The following is a 22,211-nucleotide window of genomic DNA, read 5'->3' as shown; positions in this document are numbered from 1 at the left end:
ATTTTTCTACTCAACACTTATGATTGACTTAATGTCAGTTGAAATGTACCTTAAAATAGATTTGAACATGTGGAGCGAACATGTTGTAAAACTATCAGCACTTGGAAACACCTGTCCACAAACTGAATCTGCAGCTTAGATTCATCAGCCAGGGTAACAAATGATTATCATAATTCAGATATTCCACACACACATATCAATATACAGCTGACTGGAAATTCGTGAAACGTGAAAACAAGTGTTTATACCATGAAATCCGTAACAAATGCGTCGATGTTTCAATGTTATTCCAATACATCTATCAAATGAAAGCGTCCTTATACAGATACATTATAAGTAGTTTTAAAATAACTTCAAAACATCAAACTATTTATCAAACGAAACCGTCTTCATACAGTGTGATCTTAAAATGTCAAAACATCCACCGAACAAAAGATCCACCGATCTGAACGATCCCAAGACTACAGGGAATTCATAAAATAAAGCGTCGTTTCATCAGTGTTCTTAACTTGACTGTAAAATAACGTTTACATTATTATCTATGGCGTCCCCGCTGGAATAGCAGTAAATCTTCGGATTTACAACGCTAAACTCAGGGATTCGATTCCCCTCGGTAGACACAGCAGATGGCCGGATGTTGCTTTGCTATAAGAAAAATACACGCACATTATCGGTACTAATCCGAAACAACAAGCAAAAACACATCTGCCACTTTACTTCTATGAAGATAATAGGACTGAATAGTCTGTGGAACTTATAGAACCGAATATAAGGTAAAAACTTGTATTTTCTCTTCCGGAATGGTAAATAAAATTTTACATTTCAAATGGTTATATCTTAAACACTACGTTGCTATTGGAACATAATAATCACTGGTTATATACAGAAATGTTTGGAAATTTCACAGTGTATTTTAAAACAATATTCTACTGTGTACCTAATCGCTTTTCTCGATTGTAACATTGAAGTAATTTCTCTCTTCTTTAAGAATATGGTATTAGTTATTTAAATGAAATGCATGTCAGTGTGACGGATATTTCACGGATCATAGAACACTGTCCAGAACACATTAGTTATGCTTGCAGTATTGTCTTTGATTGATAAGATTGGTGCGCTAACTTGGAATGACCGTATGCACAGGGAACACCTCCTGCGACAGTTTTTGAAACTCCTGTATCACATTCAAACTTTTAAAATAAAATTTATCATTTTCAATGTGCCATCGGTAAGATACCGTTATACTTGGACAAATAGCTTTTAATATATAATGGTATGAAACAGAGTTTTTTAATTGTCGTCGTACAAATCTTATTTTTCGAATGTTAAATATATTCACATATTTTGTTTGATATATATTTCTGTGATATATAGTTCCAATAACTATTCATAAAATGGCAGGAGTGGTAAACAATGTTAAACTTTGACATTCGTAAGATGCTTCCAACTAGTGTAAAGTTGTATTTCATCCTATACACTTCTCAATCTTTATTGATCTCCTCTCATTCGTTTTCAAGAGAAAGATTCATTTCACAAGCAGCTGCTGGTTCAGTTGCGTTCCCTAAGAGTTACAGACCTGCGTGCATGTAGCCACTGCGCAAGCGTACAAGAATTCTTCACCAATATTAACTAGCCCGTCCAAGAAACATTGAATCAGTTCTACGGAGAGAAAACTCGGACCAGCAGGGTTACATTTTGCGTTTGGCGTCTAAATTGAAAACGGACTAAAGGTTAAGTAAACATCAAAGGCCTCGACCTATCGATAATCTCAATACTTCCTTCATGAATTTTCCTGTCACCTATACCCAGCCTGCTATTCTAAACAGTAGCATAGCCACACACCTTGAGAAAAGCGATGTTAATGTGTCCACTCCACAACAAGCTACAATTGAAATTTATGACGTCCCAGTGGGAATAATCAGTTTATTATCTGTTTGTTATGGTGCTGTGTCTCTGTTGGCGGTGGTAGGCAACTTTTGTGTGTTGTGGATTGTAGCCACTAGCCTCCGCATGCAGACAGTTACTAACTTTTTCATCGCTAATTTGGCTTGTGCGGACATCATTATCGGACTTTTCTCCATTCCCTTTCAGTTTCAAGCTGCGTTATTACAGCGTTGGGTCCTACCTGCTTTCATGTGCGCTTTTTGTCCCTTTGTACAGACTCTGTCGGTGAATGTAAGTATTTTCACTTTGACTGCTATTGCTCTGGATCGTTACCGCGCCGTTATGTTTCCCCTCAAAGCTCGGACTTCGAAACTGAGGGCTAAGTTTGTTATCCTGGGTATTTGGACATTTGCTGCGGCAGCCAGTGTGCCCTACGCCTTGGCTTTAAGAGTAACCTACGTCTATGACTCCACAACAGGAAACTATACCAAACCCTTCTGTAACAACGTGGGCATTCCTAAAATTATCTGGAAAACATACAATCCCATGTTGGTATGTTTGCAGTATTTTTTTCCACTGTTTGTCATCAGTTATGCGTACGGCCGGATGAGTCTCAAACTCAAATATGCTCAAGCTCCCGGAAATGCCGAAGGAACTCGTGATGCGGGAATCCTTCGTAACAAAAGAAAGGTATCATTCAATGTTATCATTTATCAGTATCCTAATGATGTATTTTTCAAATTATTACATTTAATTTATCTTTTTACATGTTCGGTAGAATCATGACTTTGTTAAAATCACCACTTGCAAAAATAAAAAGCAGAAAAAAAACACCGCTGTCAGTTTGTGGCGAAGTATTTATTTTAAAACTAGAAGTCAAAATTTGCAGAACACATTTTCTGGTTTCATCTAATCACTTTGATCAGATAGATCAATCATTAGGTACATTTAAGCACGTTTGATCAGTTTGATACGTACCTTACTTCCATTATTAACAATTACAGGAAAAATACCTTAGACTACGTTGTGCTTAGAATGACAAAAATACGAAATCCTACAATACGAGTGCTTTCAAAAGGTAAACGTTTCTTCATGAAAGTAGAAATTTTGTATTTCAGTGTGTTTTTTTCAAACATCAAGATGTTTATAATGATAGACTTAGAATGACTCGTCATGAGATAGATCTAAGTACTTTATTCTATCTATAGTGCTAATGTTTAAGTTATCCAGAAAGATTTTATCATCCATTTGAATGCTTGGCTCAGAATTAACCTTAAGGAACTACAAGTAAATAAATTCACTGTCATATATTTCCTATTCTCAATATAGAATGTCATTTCAGTACAGTGAATAAACCTTTTCATCAGGATAATTCAAAACTGAATATTAAGTTTTTTTTTTAACTAGTTGAGACAAACCTATTTCGAAGCTAAAGTGAAAACACTTTTAATGATGAATTTGCATGTTGATTTATTGTAGCTTGTAAGTGACTACGTTTCACTTAAAAATTGTTTATCGGGAAAGAATGGTTAATGTAGAACCTAAAAAACAAAAAATGATTATTGTTTTGGCTTACATTTGTCACTAATCAGATGCTTTGTAGATCAATGCTTAGGCTTTTGCTATTTGTTAGTTATGTTCGTTATATAGATAGGGGATAAATAATAAATTAGTAAAGTTTATTGATGACTTTAAACTTTGGGGTACTTATAACTATATTAAGAATGTTTGTTTTTGTATTACATAATGATTTGAGGCATTTGGTAAGTTGAACAAATATTTGGCAAATAGTCTTTAACTATGATAATTACACGGTAGTCTGTTTGAGTTTTCATATTTTGGATCGTTGTTTTAACACACTTGAGAACCAGCTTGGTTACATAACTTAAGAAAGAATAGGATATTATCATAATGGAGGATAAGTCATCAAGCCATCAAGACAGAGTTCTAATACGAGTAATAAAGGTAATAGAATTTTAGAGTGTGCGTAAAGATATGTTGATAGCAAATTAAAGGGTAAATTTCTTACAAAGAGGATCGAAGGCTGCCTGGTTGGATCATTCCACTCTGATGGGTCTTCTGTCAGGCAGTAAATAAACACTAAAATGGCGTCACATAAAAACGCTCAATCTTGCAATTTGTACTGCCGTGACGTCAGCGAAACGTGCGCATGCAATGCATCACGAGAAGAATTGTGCATTATTTAGGCAATAATACAGCATAAGGTATGAAGATCAAAAGTAAAACATAAAAATATTTGCTACTGTTAATTTTGGTTCTATTTACTCATGAACAGAGCACTGCGGAAATATATCTATTTACTTACATGTGTGTTTCATTGGTAAGTATTTTTATCTAAAAAACTAACCTGACTTATTAGAAATGACTTAAATGAAAGATATTTGAATGATTCTGGGGTCTATGGGAACATTATAAAAATATGTTAACATCCATTAACTTAATCTTTCTTAATGGAATCTACAGGATTATTTGGGTGCTCGATAAGGTAAATGCCCGTGTGTTCTTTATGATATATTCTTAAGGTAATAAAATTAGAGATTTCATTCTTAGGGTATGAGGCTGACAAACTGGGTTCCGATAAAGACAATTTTACTTTTAACAAGCTGAATTACTTATGAATAACGTTTTATCACGTAACAGAAGTTTAAGAAGGAATAGTTGATTTCGTACCAAATAAAGAGTGATTTAAATTTTTTCTTTACACAAAATTTGGTGGGCAAAAACAGTTTTGAAGGTATAAATCACCTATTGTTATTTGTGCATTGTGATAGTCATTCAATGTAAATTATCAGATTTTACTCAAAAACTTAGTTATTGATTAGCGTTAATTGACTATGTTTAATTGCAGTGTTTGTATGGTGGTCAGCTGTAACTGACTTATATTTAACAGAAAAGTTTATTTGGTGTTTATCCATAAGTTACTGTTCAATAAAAAGGTTAATTTAATGTTTAGCTATAAGTGGCTTTAATAGAAAAGCTTATTTGGTATTTAGCTGTAAGTGACTGTTTAATAAAAAGGTTTATTTGGTGTTTAGCCGTAAGTGACTGTTTAATAGAAAAGCTTATTTAGTATTCAGCTGTAAGTAACTGTTTATTAGAAAGGTTAATTTTTGGTATGTAGCTATATGTGACTGCTTAATAGAAAGGTTTGTTTCCGTGTTTAGCTGTAAATGACATTTAATTAAAAGGTTTATTTGGTGTTTAGCTGTAAGTGACTGTTCATTAGAAACGTTTATTTATTGCTTAGCTATAATTGACTTATATTGAACAGAAAGGTTTATTTGTTGTTTAGCTGTAAGTGATTGTTTAATAGACAGTTTTATTTGATGTTTAGCTGTAAGTGACTGTTTAATAGAAAAGATTTATTTGGTGTTTAGCTGTAAGTGACTGTTTAATAGAAAGGATTTATTTGGTGTTTAGCTATAAGTGACTGTCTAATGGAAAGGTTTATTTGGTGTTTATCTGTAAGTGATTGTTTAATACACAGTTTTATTTGATGTTTAGCTGTAAGTGACTGTTTAATAGAAAGGTATATTTGGTGCTTAGCTGTAAGTGACTGTTTAATAGAAAAGTTTATTTGGTGTTTAGCTGTAATTGACTTATAATAACAGAAAGGTTTATATGGTGTTTAGGTGTAAGTGACTGTTTAATAGAAAGGTCTATTTGGTGTTTTGCTGTGTGTGACTGTTTAATAGAACGTTTTATTTTTGGTGTTTAACTGTAAGTGACTGTTTAATAGAAAGCTTTATTTGAGTGTTTAGCTGTATTTGACTTATATTAACAGAAAGGTTTATTTGGTGCTTAGCTGTATGTGACTGTTTAATAGAAAGGTTTATTTTTGGTGTTTAGCTGAATGTAACTTTTTAATAAAAGGTTTATTTTTGGTGTTTAGCTGTATTTGACTTACATTAACAGAAAGGTGTTTAGCTGTATGTAACTGTTTAATAAAAGGTTTATTTGGTGTTTAGCTGTAAATGATTGTTTAATATAAAGGTTTATTTGGTGCTTAACTGTACGTGACTGTTTAATATAAAGGTTTGTTTGGTGTTTAGCTGTAATTGACTGTTTAATAGAAAGGCTTATTTGATGTTTTGCTGTAAGTGACTGCTTGAGAGAAATGTATTTGGTGTTTAACTGTAAGTGACTGTTTAATAGAAAAGCTTGTTTGGTAATTAGCTGTAAGTGAATGTTTAACAAAAAGGTTTATTTGGTGTTAAGTTATATGTGACTGTTTAATGGAAAGGTTTATTTGTATTTTAGCTATAAGGGCTGTTTAATAGAAAATTGTATTAGTGACTAGCTGTTAGTCATTTTGTTAACCGTTTGAATTGTTTGGTGTTTTGGTTTAAATGACTATTTTTCACCGAGGAGTTTGTTTGTGACGGTTTTACTGTGAAATGTGGCTCTCTTTTTTTTAAGCGCAAACCTAGACGTTGAATTATCTAAGATCTGTCCGTACTAGGAATCAAGTCCTGTAATCTAACATTTGTAAACCATAAAGTTTGTTATTAAGCCTACCCCTCCTAGTTGGTCAGCGTTAAGTTTATGAATTTATCAAGCTAAAATCTAGAATTCGATTCCTTGCAGTCAATAGATGGAATAGCCAATTGAGGTCTTACCCTAAAATAAACAAAAACTACTGAACCATTCACTTAATGTTTGTTTTAGAATAATATAACAGAGCACTCAGATATGCTGGCTCGTGAACAACAACTTGACCTTTAAACAATTAAATCAATCATATTAAAATTATCAATTAATAAAATTTAGTTTGTTAAATCGTCGTATAATTTTAGTTCACGATTCTTTAAGTTCCATGCATAAACTAACTAATTTATTCATATTTTATGAGAGTCAGTTCATTGTTGCATGATTAGCATAATAAAACAAAATACATTGAAACACATTTGAATATGAGATTTGTCTCCCTACTATTGAATATGAAACAAAAAATATTTCAGCTGTTTTTCTTGTGGATTTTTGCCTTTAACTCTTGACAACCGAGGAAACCCATAAAATGAGAAGTACATCATATACTGCTATAAAAAGAAGTTAACTGCAGGTGTGTTCTGTTGTTGTTTTGTATTTTTTTTCCTTATACATCTCTCTTCATTTTTTCATTGCAGAATGATATCAGAAGTGTGTAATAAACGGTATTATCTTCTGTCTGCCGTAGTCACTTTTATAGTATTATACTGCATAAGTAAACAGCATGATTCAATTTAAATGACAAGTTTTGGTACTGAACAGAAAGTCAGTGTGAAATTCTATTTAGTAAATGCCTCCGATTTTGAGTCGCAATTGACAAATTAAGAGAAATATGTAAAAAAAGCTTCCCAATAAACTTTTTTTCGTAACAGTTTTAGTACTCAAATTTTTCCAAAATCTGGTAAACTTTCGGCTATAAATTACACTGTAAAATAATTTATTTTCGGCATCTTTATTATTTTTGCTGAAAACTAAGCATCTAAAGTTATGCCTTAAAATTCCCAAATATCTTATTTTTACAGGGAATACAATGATGTCTACAAGAGTAAAGTTTCTGCTATTAAAATATTTAATCAACAGCATCTGCCTGTTCTATTTGGTTTTTGCAACACGAAATGCGTGATGTTGTTTGAGTTATTGTCAGTAAGGATCTGCTATGAAATGCTTATTTAGTTGTTCTATAAATAAGTTTTATCACATTTTATGACAGTACGGTGGTCACTTGTGACAGTACGTCATCCTTGTTGTCTAAATATACCTCTCCAAACATATTTTATTTAAACGTGAAGGAAAGTAAGAAACAAGATATAACTACTGTAATACTTCCTCTTAACACAAAAACCTAATTTTAAAACATCTTTTCTCATCGTAACAAGTTCTATTTTATATGCAGTCTGTAATATTGTTTTAATTATCCACATTTTTTTTCACTTCTTTTCACTAACATTTGATAAACTTACTATTGTCTAAAATGAGACTAGCAGTGTTAAATGAAGTATTTCTTATAAGAAAGGCACCTTTTCATGGAGCATGGCAAACCCACTGATTTCAACAAGAGTAGCAACGTGTGAGTTTGGTGAGAAATTTAGTGTAAAGCTACACGAAAACTATCTGCGCTAGCTTTCCATAATTTAACAGTGCAAGACAAGAGGGAAGTCAGCTAGTCATCACCACCCACCACCAAATCTTGGGCTATTCTTTTACCAACGAATAGTAGAATTGATTGTTCACTTAAAACGCCCCCATGGCTGAAAGGGCGAGCATGCTTTGTCTGACGGAGATTCGAACCTGCGACTCTCAACTTGCGAGACGAGCACCCTAACCACCTGGCCATGCCAGGTCCCGACCACATTTAAACCGAATAGTTACATTGACACTCACACTTATAGTCCCTTCACAGCTAGAAATATGAAACGTTTTCAACAACTTAAACTAATACAGTTCTTTGTAAAGTGTATTTTCATAACAAAAGTATATATTGTACTGAAACAGGACAAACTGTAATTTGAATTACATATCCTTTTTTTTTACAAATTAATTGTATCATTAGACATACATTAATCGCATGGCTCATTTTTCTCATCCTGCATTTTTTGTCATACAAACCTATAGGACCATTGTCTCCCTTTCTTATTCAGAATGGATTAGAGAAATTTGCTGTTCCTCCAAAGTTTGTCAAGAAGCTACGTTCTGAGGACATCTTGGTGGAAACATCTACCTTAAAACACAGTGAACTTCTCTTGATTTCAAAGACAATGCTACTTTGAATTCGTCAAGAGCAATTATTGTTCATAGGGAGTTGAAGGGCATCTCAGAGTTGGAGATCCAACCAAAGAGTATCTGTAGTGCGACATATCTCCATGCGTAAAAAGGGAATTATGATGCTTACCAGTGTTCTTATTTTGACGTTTACATTGCTACATCCATTTGCTACTGTCAAAGCAGGTTATCTGAACTGCAATGTATGACCACATATTTTCAACCCTCTCAGTTATTTTCAGTGTCAGTGGTTTGGTCTTTCTAAGATATCTTGTTGTGTTTCTGTAATGTACACTCATGTAAAAATGTTAGGACACCCTATAAAAGTCTGTGTATTTTTGTAACATTTTTGGTTATATAGACATTTAATCTCAATTTTAACAATACTGAAAGATTATAGGAATATAACTAAACAATTAAAACTGAAGAAAAGACTTTTCAAGATCTTCTGTAAATGTAATTCTACAAAAATAAATATTCTAACTGAGGAAAAGTCAAGACACCCTACCTCCTAATAGCTAGTGTTACCCCTTTGGCTGGAATAACTGCAGTGAGACGCTTCTTGTAGCCATATACTAGTATCTGATATCGATCTGAAGAAAGTCTGCTCCCCTCCTCAATGGAGAATTCTTTCAGCTATGAGCTGTTTGAGGGGTTTCTTGCATGTACAGCCAGTTTCAAGTCACCCCACAGCATCTCAATGGGATTAAGATCTGGGCTTTGACTCGGCCATTCCAGGACTCTCCATTTCTTAGTTTTCAGCCAGTCCTTGGTAGATTTACTGGTATGTTTTAGGTCATTGTCATGTTGCAGGGTTCAGTTTCGCTTCATCTTTAATTTTCGTACAGATGGTCTCACATGATCCTCAAGCACCCTCTGATACACAGTAGAATTCATGGTGGATTCTATGATTGTGAGCTGTCCAGGTCCTGCTGCAGCAAAGCAGCTCCAAACCATGACACTTCCATCTCCATGCTTCACAGTTGGTATGAGGTTCTTTTCCTGAAATGCTGTATTTGGTTTACACCAAACATGTCCTTTGTTCTGGTGTCCAAATGATTCAAGTTTGGACTCATCTGTCCAAAGAACATTATTCCAGAAGTCATGGTCTTTGTCTACATTCTCTCTGGCAAACTTCAGTCTAGCCTTCATGTTTCTCTTGGAGAACAAAGGTTTTCTCCTTGCACATCTCCCATGCAAGTTAAACTTGTGCAGTCTCTTTCCGATTGTAGAGGCATGCACTTTCACATCAACAGTAGCCAGAGCCTGCTGTAGGTCCCGTGATGACATGTTGGGGTGTTTGGAGACCTTTTTAGCATCTTGCGGTTTGCTCTCGGAGTGAACTTGTTTGGACAACCAGACCTGGGCATGTTGGCACCTGTTTTTAAAGTCCTCCACTTGTTGACTATTTTCCGGACAGTGGAATGGCTGATTTCAAAATTCTTTGGGATCTTTTTAAATCCCTTACCAGACTCATAAGCTGCTACAATTTTCATTCTGAAGGCCTCAGACAGCTCTTTTGCTCTCACCATGGTGCTCATTCTCACTTCAACAGTCAGGAGCACACAAAACTAAATGTCTGAGGTTTAACTAGGGCAAGCCTCATTAAAAATGCTGAGAAACAATTTTCTAATCATGTGCACCTGGTGTGATACACCTGTGTGTGAGTTGAGCCATTTTAAGTGGAAATAAATGTGGGGTGTCCTAACTTTTTCCTCAGTTAGAATATGCGTTTTTGTAGAATTGCATTTACAGAAGATCTTGAAAAGTCTTTTCTTCAGTTTTAATTGTTTAATTATATTTCTATAATCCCTCAGTATTGTTAAAATTGAGATTAAATATCTATATATTCAAAAATGTTACAAAAATACACAGGCTTCAATAGGGTATCCTAACTTTTTCACATGACTGTATGCTCGTTGTGGTAGCAAAGACCATGATGCCTACGAGTGAGAACTGAACACTCTCTGTGTTCATTGTAGTTTTTCCACCCTTCTTATTATAGATCTTGCTCTACGTTGGTAGAGGTAAAAGAGGTACAGGGATTAAAATTGTTACCAATATTTCTCACCTAGAAACTTATAAATTGTTATCCACAACTTTGTCACGAATATTCACTGCTGCATTACATTCTACTACTACTACATGTTTGGATTTGAATTTCGAGCAAAACTACACAATGGCTATTTACGCTAGCCATCCTTAATTTAGCAGTGTAAGATTAGGGGGAAGGCAGTTAGTCATCACCACCTACCAACAACTCTTGGACTAATTATTTCCAACGAATAGTGGGATTGATCGTTACATTATAACGCTTCCACGGCTGAAATGGCGAGCATATTTGGTGTGACAGGTATTCGAACCTGCGACCCTCAGATTACGAGTCGAACGTCCTATTCACCTGACCAAGCCTGGATGAAGAACAATTACTTGTCCATGCTCTCAGTCACTGGAACCTATCTATAACAGAGACTTGCCCACTCGACCCAAAATAGGATCCATGGACGTCAACAGATCTGCTTCTGATAAAGAGACACGGTTATAAACAGGAAGGTTCTCTACTAAACTCTCCTCCATCTAGCTAAAAATAGCTACATTGATACAGTGGTACTGTTAATGTTTCCGTTATGATCTCAGTGATATTAAGAGCTTAAATGATTTCTATCATTTGTACTGGAATAATAGGCTGTGTGATAGGCGAGTGCATGGAAGGGCGGCACTGCTGGTTGACCTTATCTATAAAACTCATTACATCCTTAGAAGCCATAGCCATCATTATTTCCTTGGGTCGGAACATCATTATTTTTATCTGTACCTATCTCCTGGAGAGACTAATGATCAATCAGACAATGATGCTGTTGTTAAACAGTTGTCATCTCCCTTTGACATCCTGTGAGACTGTAATGGACACAATTCTTTCTGGGGTGGTGCTTGTATTGATGATGGTCGTTCTGTAGAACTTTTCCTTTCTTAGTACTGGTTCTTATACTTATTTTCATGTACCTAATGAGTCTTTTGCTGCCATTGATCCATCTATCTGCTATCCTTTACTTTTCTTAGAGGGATGACAGTGACCCATGAGGAAGTACTTCCCTACAGTTTTAAGGGAGGTTGTCTGTAGTTGATGCCACCCAACGCGAGTGCCACAGTGAAAGCTGGATTAGAATGACTGGCTCTTTTTCATCTCTCTATCGGAACTTGATGATGCTGTCGTTAATCTGTCATCTATTAAAGAATGCATTGGAGTGGTAAATGATTGCATTGTTTAAGTAGCTCTTCGTTCTATACCTAAAACTCTGACACGTTTTCCATGGTATCCTAGTCCATGATGATCTCCTGCCCAATATCAGAAAAAAAAGAAAGCATAGAAATGGCTTAAAATATGTTTTGCAGGTATCCCATTGTTTCAAACTTCACTGCCTTCCAGCAGACCTGTGCTCATTCTCGGCAGATCAGACTTCGGTACCAAAGTTCACAACTAACATCTCTTCTACCCGCCAATTCCAAGGTTCTCTGGGACACGGCTTGGAAGGTCAATGGGGCATTCTTCCCATCCTCTTTCCATCTTTCTCTCCAATGACCAGACGATTGCTGATCTACAGAGCATCGACGATGCTCTTGGCAAGAACTTTGCTCATCTTTCCAGTACTTCTGTCTCTTCCCCTGCTTTATTGGCTATTAAATCTCAGGCAGAGCGATCGCTTCTTTCCTTTTAGGTCAATCGTCTCTATGACTGTAATAGCCCCTTTAGATTGGTGGAACTCTTCATTAGTCTGACAGTACATCAGTCAGATCTGATTAAGTTCACTATGAGATGCTGTTCTATCTCTCTACTGCATCTCTTGCTACACTTCTAGTGGTTTTTTACCAGATCTGACAGATGAATGTTCTTCCTAAAGCTTGTCACTAGGCTACTGTTCTCTCTTTCTCTAAGCCTGGGGAGGATCCCAAGATTCCTTCTAATTCTCATCCATTTGCTTTGTCTAGCTATCTTTGTAAGGTCTTAGAGAAGATGGTTAATGTTCGTCTTGTTTGTTTCCTCGAATCAGACAACCTTCTTTTGTCCACTAAGTGTGAGTTCTGTCGAGGTCTTTCATCATAAACCACCTGATTTGTCTTGAAATCTTGATTAAGGAAGTCTTCTTCAAGAGAGAACACTTTGTTTCTGTGTTCTTTGACTTTGAAAGACTTATAACATTATGTGGAGGTATAGCATTTTACGGGACCTGTACTCGTGTGGGTAGCATGGCCGTTAACCAATTTTTTATTCAGAACTTTTTACTAGACAGGCAACTCTGAGTCCATGTGGATTCGACTCTTTCCAGTTCATTTACACGGGAATTTGAAGTCCTCAGGGCTGTATCTTGAGTGTCACAATTTTCAATATTAAGATCAATGTTATCACTGCGCAGCTTCCTGCTATTGTTGCAAATGGGCTTTATGTTGATGATTTTCACATCTCTTGTCGTTCATCAAACATGAGGTCTATTAAGCGGCAGCTTTAGACTGTCCTCAATCACTTGTTGAGGCACCTCAGCAAATGGTTTTTTTTTTTTTTCCAAAAAATTAATTCAATGCATTTTTGCCACCAACAGGATTTACACTATTATCCTAAGCTCCACCTCGGTGATATTGTTTTTTCAATGATTTCTGAGACAAAGATTTTGGGGTTTATCTTTGACCATAAGCTTGTTTTCTTTCATCACATAAAGTAACTATGTGTTAAGCGTACTAGTGCACTCACCATCTTCTGTGCCCTTCTTACACCCTGGGGTGTGGATCGATGTACTATGCTCAGGATCTAACGTGTTCTCCTTATTCAATCGATACTGGACTATGCGTCTATGGTCTATGGTTTTGTCAGGACCTTAGCTTTGAAGATGCCTGATCCCATACACTTCTTTCAAGACCAATGAGGTATACAGACATACCACATATTTTCCACCTTCTCATCTCAATATATATATTTAAAAAAAAAGTTCCTTTATTCTGTGTAATTTGCACGTAACACATGGTCAAGACAGGTGTTGATCTTCAGTGATGACGAGAAACCCACTTGTTGAGAAATTTATATGCAAAACGTTTTGAAAACATTACATAGAAGAGCGAACAAGGTGAAAGGTCGAAACGTTGTTCGCTCTTCTATGTAAATGGTCAAGACAGGTAAAAGGTGTTAATCTGATCTGTTACAAATGTTTTATACATATTATATTTAAATCACATGGGAAAGAATAACTTGGTCGTAATGTTCACATTGTTCAAGAATGTTAACATCAAGTTTTGTCCACTTGTAACCCAGGTTATATTCCAAGGTTGTAGCCTGCCTTGTGTTTAATTGGAAATGACTCATTTGGGTAAAGTTATTTACTAGGGCTAAACCTAACATTTCGTGTCAAGTCAGAAGTAACAGATATAAACATTTATACATCAGTTCATTCGAGACCAGACGAGAAAGACTAGACATTCAACTAATGAATAAAGTCCACCTAGCAGAGCTGTTTATCGAACAGATGAGACAATGAATATTGAGACTGACGAATACAACACACAACCTTAGCCAAAATGTTTGCATATTTTGTAATAACGTTATTAAGATGAAAAACAAATACATTTAGTACTGCTGAACTGTGAAATGCTAGTAGAAAAAAGACAACGACTTTTAATATTCACATTCGATAGGAGTGTAAATGTGTATGTTTTCTTATAGAAAAGCCACATCGTGTTACCTACTGTATCCATCGAAGAACATCGAACCCCTGATTTTAGCGTTGTAAATCCGTAGACTTACCGCTGTATCAGCGGGGGATATATGTGATAGGAAAAATTAATAATATAAGCTTTGGTCTGAATCCTGCTGCTAGATACTTCAAAGTCAAATGTTAACAACAATTCTTTTGGTAGGAAAAGAAACTATTATATGAAATACAAGTACGTAGGTATCGATACAATGATTAAGAAACTAAAGCAGCGTTTTGAAAAACTTCCAAATAATGATTTGGTCCACAATTTAATTTCTGACAAATTCAACACTACAACTTACAGTTTTAAAACACAATATCGTTTAAATTGATATTATTATAAAACTTGTTTTTTTTTTTAATATGAAATACAGTTAATTTTTGTTCTTATTTTTTATTTTCTAACACAGATACTACAAGTAAATTATAGTACTATGTTCATTCACCCAAGCTCATTAATATCATATAATATGTTGAATATTATAAATTTTCATAAACGAAAATTATAAACTTACTCTTATTTTTAACAAACGAGGTAAAATCTACTATATTTTGAACACCAACTGTATCTAATTTTGTGGTGAACTAAATACTAAATTTACTGCTGTTTTTAAGGTTAATAACTTTACAAAATATCGCGACCTTAATAAAATGATAACGACAATACTAATTTTATTAGCAATTCATTTATATGCTTCTTTAGTTTAAAACTTAGTTATTGAACAGTTTGAGCACATCATGCAAGCGTGATACGTCGTTATTTGTAACTTACTAGCTAATTCCTCGTTTACAGCGTTTTGCTAAATAGTTCGGCTTTACTTCATTAGTTTAGTTAATTAGCACTTCGTAATATTAACTGTTAATGATGCCATTGTTATCGTTTCATTAAATAAACAAATCAGTATGTTGTCTAAATATATATTTTGGTGGTTCTAAGTGTTTGACTTTGATGAGACGTTAATACGTGTTGATAGATCATCCAACCATTGAGACCATGCCACGCTGTCACAGTGCCTATAACAGAGCTATTGTGATAAACGTTCCGAGATCTACAGTTCACATTTGTTTAAACTTTATATGTTGATCAATTCTTCTTAGCTCCTATCTACAAAAAGCTAATCGCAAATTTTCTTTTGCTAACGTAGTGACGTTTCTTATCAGATGCAAATTATGGCGCCACCTGTAGTTTTTTTAATCACAAATGCCTCAATGGACAATTTAAGGATCAAGAACTGCATCATAGTTTCTCTAAAAATGAATATTTACATAGAGAGATTTTTAAACGATGTAAAACCAAAAAGACGCACATTTCAACGAAAGCAACAAAACTAGAATAACTACAGCTTTTAGCTAGCAACGGACTCCAAAACCAAAGCTAGTCTGAAGTAACCCACACATTCACAAAGTAAGAGCTATAGTTTAAAAAGAGAACTATCCCATTGCAGTAAAGCTGGTCATACCTGCTGTTACAGTTAAAAATAATAACTAAATATTTCAAGTTTACAAACATTTACAAACTCCCATCCACATCTTGAGATAAGTCTCCTTCCGAAGAAACTAAAACCACAACAATTACTTATAAAATACACAGCTGTTAAGGTTTCCGGTTTATATACATAGATGATTGTCACATTCACTTATTTAAACGTGAACTTAAGAAGAGACGTCTAGGTCACCAGAGAAGGCTGTTTACAAATTACAAAAAATACCTAGTTTATAAATAAACTAGTCGGCTTCACCAAAGCTTGTTAGAATAGAAACTGCGGTTATTGGTCCCCCGCTGATACAGCGGTATCTCTACGAATTTACAACACTAAAAATCAAGGGTTCGATTCTCCTCGGTAGACTCAGCGGGTAGCCCGACGTGGTTTTGCTATAAGAAAAACATATACGCACGCGCGTGGTGATTATAGATCGAGATTATCAGACTGAGTGACTTCAACGAAGAAAATAATTCCAAGAGTATCAAGAAACCGAACACATAACACTCATTCTTCAAATATGTCTCAATATAAATAACTTTTGCCTTGGCAAGTATACCCATAACCTTTACTTTAGCAGGTATACACAGTTGAACACACAAAAGCTGATACGTAGATAATCAATAATCAATTGAATCGGATAAAACCAAAGAGACAATGTTTCTCTTATTCAACGTTTTGATTTAAACCGAACACTCGTAGCATCACGATGAATTACTCGTTTCTTGCTTTTTATTTTATTTAGTCTCAATTAAGTGTCTGTTAGCCATACGTTTCGTCTGTGGCCTAACCTAACTTTGATTAAACTGTTCAACGAATATTTTGTATCTTATTATTTAATACCCAATGATGTTCAGTACTTATACAGGTTAACTACTTTCTGTTAAGAAAAGTTACGTATACTTCTTTCTTATCTAGTGAATTCGTTAAATCGGGAATTACTTTTTTTCGGCTTTTCAGTTATAAAACAAGTATTTCTGATTTCGAAGCAATATTTCTGAAACCAATTTTGCACTGATTAGAAATTAAACAGACACGTTTAGAGAATATTAGATAAACAGATTCAAATTATTGAATCGTGGATAAACAGGTATAGTGATATAGATTTAGATAAACAGATAAAATGGGGAAAAATCTACAAAAATAAATAAAATGATAAAATATAAACAAGCAGATTAACCGATCTGGATAAACAGAAGAAAAGAGACAAAAATCTCAATGAACACAAAGTGACTGAGTTCTAGGTAGACATAAGACTGTATGTTGTTATTGTTATCAAACATGATAGGAAAATTTTAATGCTTAGTCGCTTTTCATATTCGTGAAGAAGCTATCTGTACTAGCCCTCCCTACTTTTGAACAGACAAATTAGAAAGAAAGTACTGCCCACTGTTCAGCTAGTCTAGTCAAATGCTGGGACTTGACTACCATTCTAATACTTCACCCACGACTGAAAAGTAACGAGCACGATTTGTTTTACTGTAACAGAACCGAAATTCCAACTGTAGCATCCAGAGTTTGACAAATTAAAAACTATGTTACATTCAGTTTAATAAAAAAACACACCCCGTTCTTCAGTTTTCTTAAAAGTTTTCAGCATTTGTTCTTACATTTAACACACTTATTTATGGAAAATATTTTGAAAAGGGCTTGATGATTAGGCCTCTCCTAATCAGCGGTACGTTTATTTATTGGGATTACTAGGCATAAATTTACGAAGTACACAATGGGCTGTCTGTACCGTAACCACCACGGGTATCAAAACACGGTTTTTAGCATTATAAACATTCACATTTACTGATTTGACACTTGGTAACTCAGCGGTAAATGTATATTCTTATAAAGCTAAAAATCTCAGGTTTGTTTCTACGCTTAAACAAGAATAATTTGAAGAGTAGTACTAGGCCTCTAAACAGAATTTTAAATAGCTAGAAAGATGTGTATGTGTCATAAGACATTTATATGTGGACCCACGAATGCGAAAAAGAACAAGCGTTTTATACATCCAAAACAATTGAGCTGTGTTTGAAGTGGAAGTATTGTCTAGTAAAAACCTTATCACTGTCAGCCAAACTTTACAAGGTATGTGTAACTCCCTAAGAAGACATTATGAATGCTATTATTATTTTCTCTGGTACTTACATGTAAAAATAAATAAATGAAAACAGGGAAGAAACATAACGCATTGATGCTGTTTTCACCCGAAAATACCTAGTTATCAATGCCTATAAGTAAGTGACTATTCGACAATTCTCTAACTGTATTGTTCATCATTATAAATTTTTAACTTTAAAAATTGAAGATTGTACTTAATATTAAGTTAATAACTATTTTATATTTCAACATTTATGATAATGTACATCACAATGTGTCTCTTAGTTTGTGCATTAATGGCATTAGAATTAACTAGCGATTGAAGAAACAGAAAACTATTTACACTTTGTTTTAGCAAAATGTATGTACTAATGCATTAGTATATGACTACAGATGCGCATCATGACACCACGGATAGTACTTTCAGCACATGTTATAACAAATTTAATGTTGTTTATTTATTTTAGTGCCTGTGTTTGTTTCTGTATAGTTTTATTTTTTGCATGTGTATATTTTCTGTATAGTTTATTTTAGTGCCTATGTTTGTTTTTTAGTTTTATTTTTTGCATGTGACGTATATTCTTGACTGTATTGTGAATGTTCCGCCAGTTCTCGAAATTTGTAGAACGTTCGTATGCCTAAAAATCTACAATACTTGTTTGACGAAAGCGCGCTAGAACATTGTCGACATATCAACAAACTCGCGTGATTTCTAAAAGAAGCGACTGGGCTAGAGATGGAAGAAAATAATATTATTGGAGAGCTACAGTCAGTGTGCTACAGGCCCAGGAAGCTATAATTGTGATTAACGTATATTAATCGGAAAACTACAGAATTGGAGCAGGAACGTTTATAGATTTCGAACATTACAAACCGTCCAACTTCAGTGAATTAACTTACTTCGAATGTTAGTATTTCTACGAAGACATTAGATATTGTCGTCGGCGAGAGCTTACGCTTATAACTGGTGCAAAGCCAATCAAGCTAGTCAGCTTAAGCGAGTTCAAAATTAATTTGCTCGTTGTGGACCTGGATCATCAATAAGATATTTAGTTCTAGACAAGGCATAACAACCATACTGTTTGTAAATTGTAAAACTATCATTTGTAATAACTATTAGCAATAGCCTTTATTATAAACGTATCGTTTTTATGTTTGTATATTAAAATATATAAGTGATAAAAAATAAAATTGTTGGAAAATAAAAATTTGATAAATATTAACATTTTATTAACTTCTAGATTCAAATTTCCGGTTATGTGAAATAGTAACACCTCGACATACATAACATAATAGGTCGGAGAATCCTCCAAAATAAATTATAATATGTAACAGTTTATATAAGTGTTCCTGGTAAATTCGCCATCATTCAACAGTTATATGCCGTCATGGATAAACTTATCAATCCAGCTGTACATATAAAGCGACACCTATTTAATTTATTCATGTAGTGAAACTGATAAACGATGCAGAGCCAAAGAAAAAACATGTCGAAAAAGAACATTCAATGTTCTTTATTAAAACATAAAACTTGCACAGCAGAACAATAAAATAGAAATAGCCTTAAAATCCACACACCCCAAGTCAACTACAGACTGCAAAACAAAGACTATTGTTATGAAAGAGAACCTTCCGCCCCAAAGTGTTATAATGACCATTTTCCTCAAAAGAATAGCAAAGAACCTGGGATCACAGCAACTGCAATAACCTTTTGGTAACTTTAGCTTTCTTAAAAATAGCTTTGAAAGCTAATGTTTTTTTTACATACCTTGGATTATCTGTGAAGTGCAACAGATATGTGATTTATGATGGCCACACAATCTTTCAAAAAGACTGATGCATTGTAAATTGTGGTGTCACGAGTAATAGTGAGTAATGATAGATGCATTCTTGGCCAAAATATTTTCATACTATTCTATATTAATGCTATTGTATACATGCATGGAGTAGATATTGAGTGATTGCCCAAGTAGTAACAAAGAATGTAGCGTATGACAGAATAAGCATGTACAGGTTGTTATTCTTGTATGTATACATTATTTAGAGCATTTCAATCACAACACACGTACACGCATTTTGCATAAAAGGCTGTGCTTTTGATATAATGTTTTCAAGACAGATCAATGCTTTGTCTCCTCATATGAAAGCTATTGGGCGTCAAATTGTCCGATTGTTCAGAAATGGTATGAAGGAAACGAGATTTGCCAGAGCATTAGGGTATCCCTAACGTACGGTATCCGGCATCCTCAAAGGTCATCAGACTTTAGGAAATATTATTCCAGGGAAATATAGTGGTAGACACCGAAAACCCACTGTCTGAGATGACCTTGTTTTGATTTGGTTAGCATGTCAGGGCCAAAAGAAATCTTGCCACGCCTTACAACAGGAATGGCAAGAACACATTCATTTGATGGTATCAAGAAGAACAAGGTTATTTTGCAAAAAGGGCTGTATGAAAACTGATATTAACCAGGATTCACTTCCGTTATCATGTTACTTGGGCAAGACAGAGTCTTATCTTATAGTTAGAATATTAGCGACATGTCATCTTTTCAGACGAGTCTTATTTCTGGCTTGTTAAAGATTAAGATAGAATTTGTGTTCATCTTTTGTCTGGAGAACAGAAGAGGAAAGACAGGAAGTGGTGCAGTATATGTTTGGGTAGCTAGCTATTTGTCGTAGTGAAAATGAGATTCTGAATTACACATCTTTCTACAGGTAGCTAATAAATCGTTCATCACGTCCCTGAAACTTGTATCACTATATAAATTAAATGTGTAGATGTTTAGTATAACATGATTTTCTCAGTTTGAGGTCCTTAAGTGTATTTGTATTCCATTTTTAAAATAATAATGATATTTATTACAAAATATGCAAGCATTTTGGCTAAAACTATATAAAATTAAGCATGGCTGATCATGGGGAACGTAGTTCCAAGGAAAGAATGTGGTCCAGAACATCGTTCTCATGATGCCTTAGCTTCAGTAACTTATTGTAAGGAATATATTTGAAGGAGCAGTTTATCATAGGATTAATCTTAATATTTTACAATTTTGAAATAGTTTTTGTAGTTTTGGGTTCTCGTTTTCGATAAAGATTTGCCCCAAAATGTATCAGTTTTCACCTATATTATGTCTTTAGGTTTTAGCTTATTAAAAACTAATCGTTGCGCCTGGTATGATGCAACCTAAAAATTCATTTTAAAAATATTTTTTGATATTTACTGTATCCAGTTTTGATAGCTACTGTATGATCGTCTGGATTATCAGTGTAACCTTTTTTTATATTCACCGTATCAAGCTCTTTGGTATTCAATGCGCCCTCTTTGATTGTCATTGTGTATTCATATTTTATAGGATTTATATAATCATTTTCGACAATCACTATATTTTCGTCTTTCATAGTCCGTGTATTCTCTAAGTAGTCATTGTCTTTTCTTTGATAAGCACCACCTTCTATGATGCTCTTTGATACTTAATGTATTGCTTTCATTTTTAATTATTGTATTCAGTTATTTGACAGTCAATACATTCATTTCTTTCGTAGACATTGAGATTTTTTCTTTGATAGAGTCCATAGAATTTATTGTATTCTCTTCTTTTCACATTCACTTTTTTGTTACTAATTCTGTCTATTAAATGAAAAAATATAGTGATTATTAAGGAAAAAATATAGTTATCAAAACAAACAAATAGTAACTAACAAAGAGAAAGATACACTGATTATCAAAGAAGAGGACACAGTGACCAACAAAGAAAAAGATACACTGTTTATCAAAGAAGAGGATACAGTGTATCTTTCTCTTTGTTGGTCACTGTGTCCTTTTCTTTGATAAACAGTGTATCTTTCTCTTTGTTAGTCACTGTATCTTCTTTGATAAACAGTGTATCTTTCTCTTTGTTAGTCACTGTGTCTTCTTCTTTGATAAACAGTGCATCTTTCTCTTTGTTAGTCACTGTGTCCTCTTCTTTGATAAACAGTGTATCTTTCTCTTTGTTAGTCACTGTGTTGTCTTCTTTGATAACTATATTTTTTTTCATTGATAATAGCTAGGTCCTCTTCTTTGATTATCATTGCGTCTGTTTTTTAATGTGTCAAGTTTGTTTTGTAATGAGCTCGAAAGAATTAGTCTATTTATATCTTTATCATTATAAAATTAACATACTCCAAGAAATCAAATATGAAATTGCGGAGCTTTAGGAACGACAATAATTAAAACCTTTTTTTATTTGAAATTTAATTTGACAGG

The 22,211-nt window shown here is 34.2% G+C and overlaps 1 protein-coding gene across 3 annotated transcripts in view; it reads left to right on the top strand.

Moving 5' to 3' along the window:
* Positions 1 to 1,649: 1,649 nt before the first annotated feature.
* LOC143229399 (RYamide receptor-like) overlaps positions 1,650 to 22,211 on the top strand; it is a 79,299-nt gene continuing 58,737 nt past the window's right edge. For all 3 annotated transcript variants that reach the window (XM_076461679.1, XM_076461678.1, XM_076461680.1), the window contains exon 1: positions 1,650 to 2,571. In XM_076461679.1, the coding sequence (XP_076317794.1) occupies positions 1,780 to 2,571 (792 nt within the window). In that variant the 5' untranslated portion in view covers positions 1,650 to 1,779. The remainder of the gene's footprint in view (positions 2,572 to 22,211) is intronic.

The sequence above is a fragment of the Tachypleus tridentatus genome, chromosome 10, assembly GCF_004210375.1.
Source record: "Tachypleus tridentatus isolate NWPU-2018 chromosome 10, ASM421037v1, whole genome shotgun sequence".
NCBI classification, from domain to species: Eukaryota; Metazoa; Arthropoda; class Merostomata; order Xiphosura; family Limulidae; genus Tachypleus; species Tachypleus tridentatus.
Note: the sequence above shows the minus strand (reverse complement) of the source record. Positions and strands in the feature narration are given on the sequence as shown.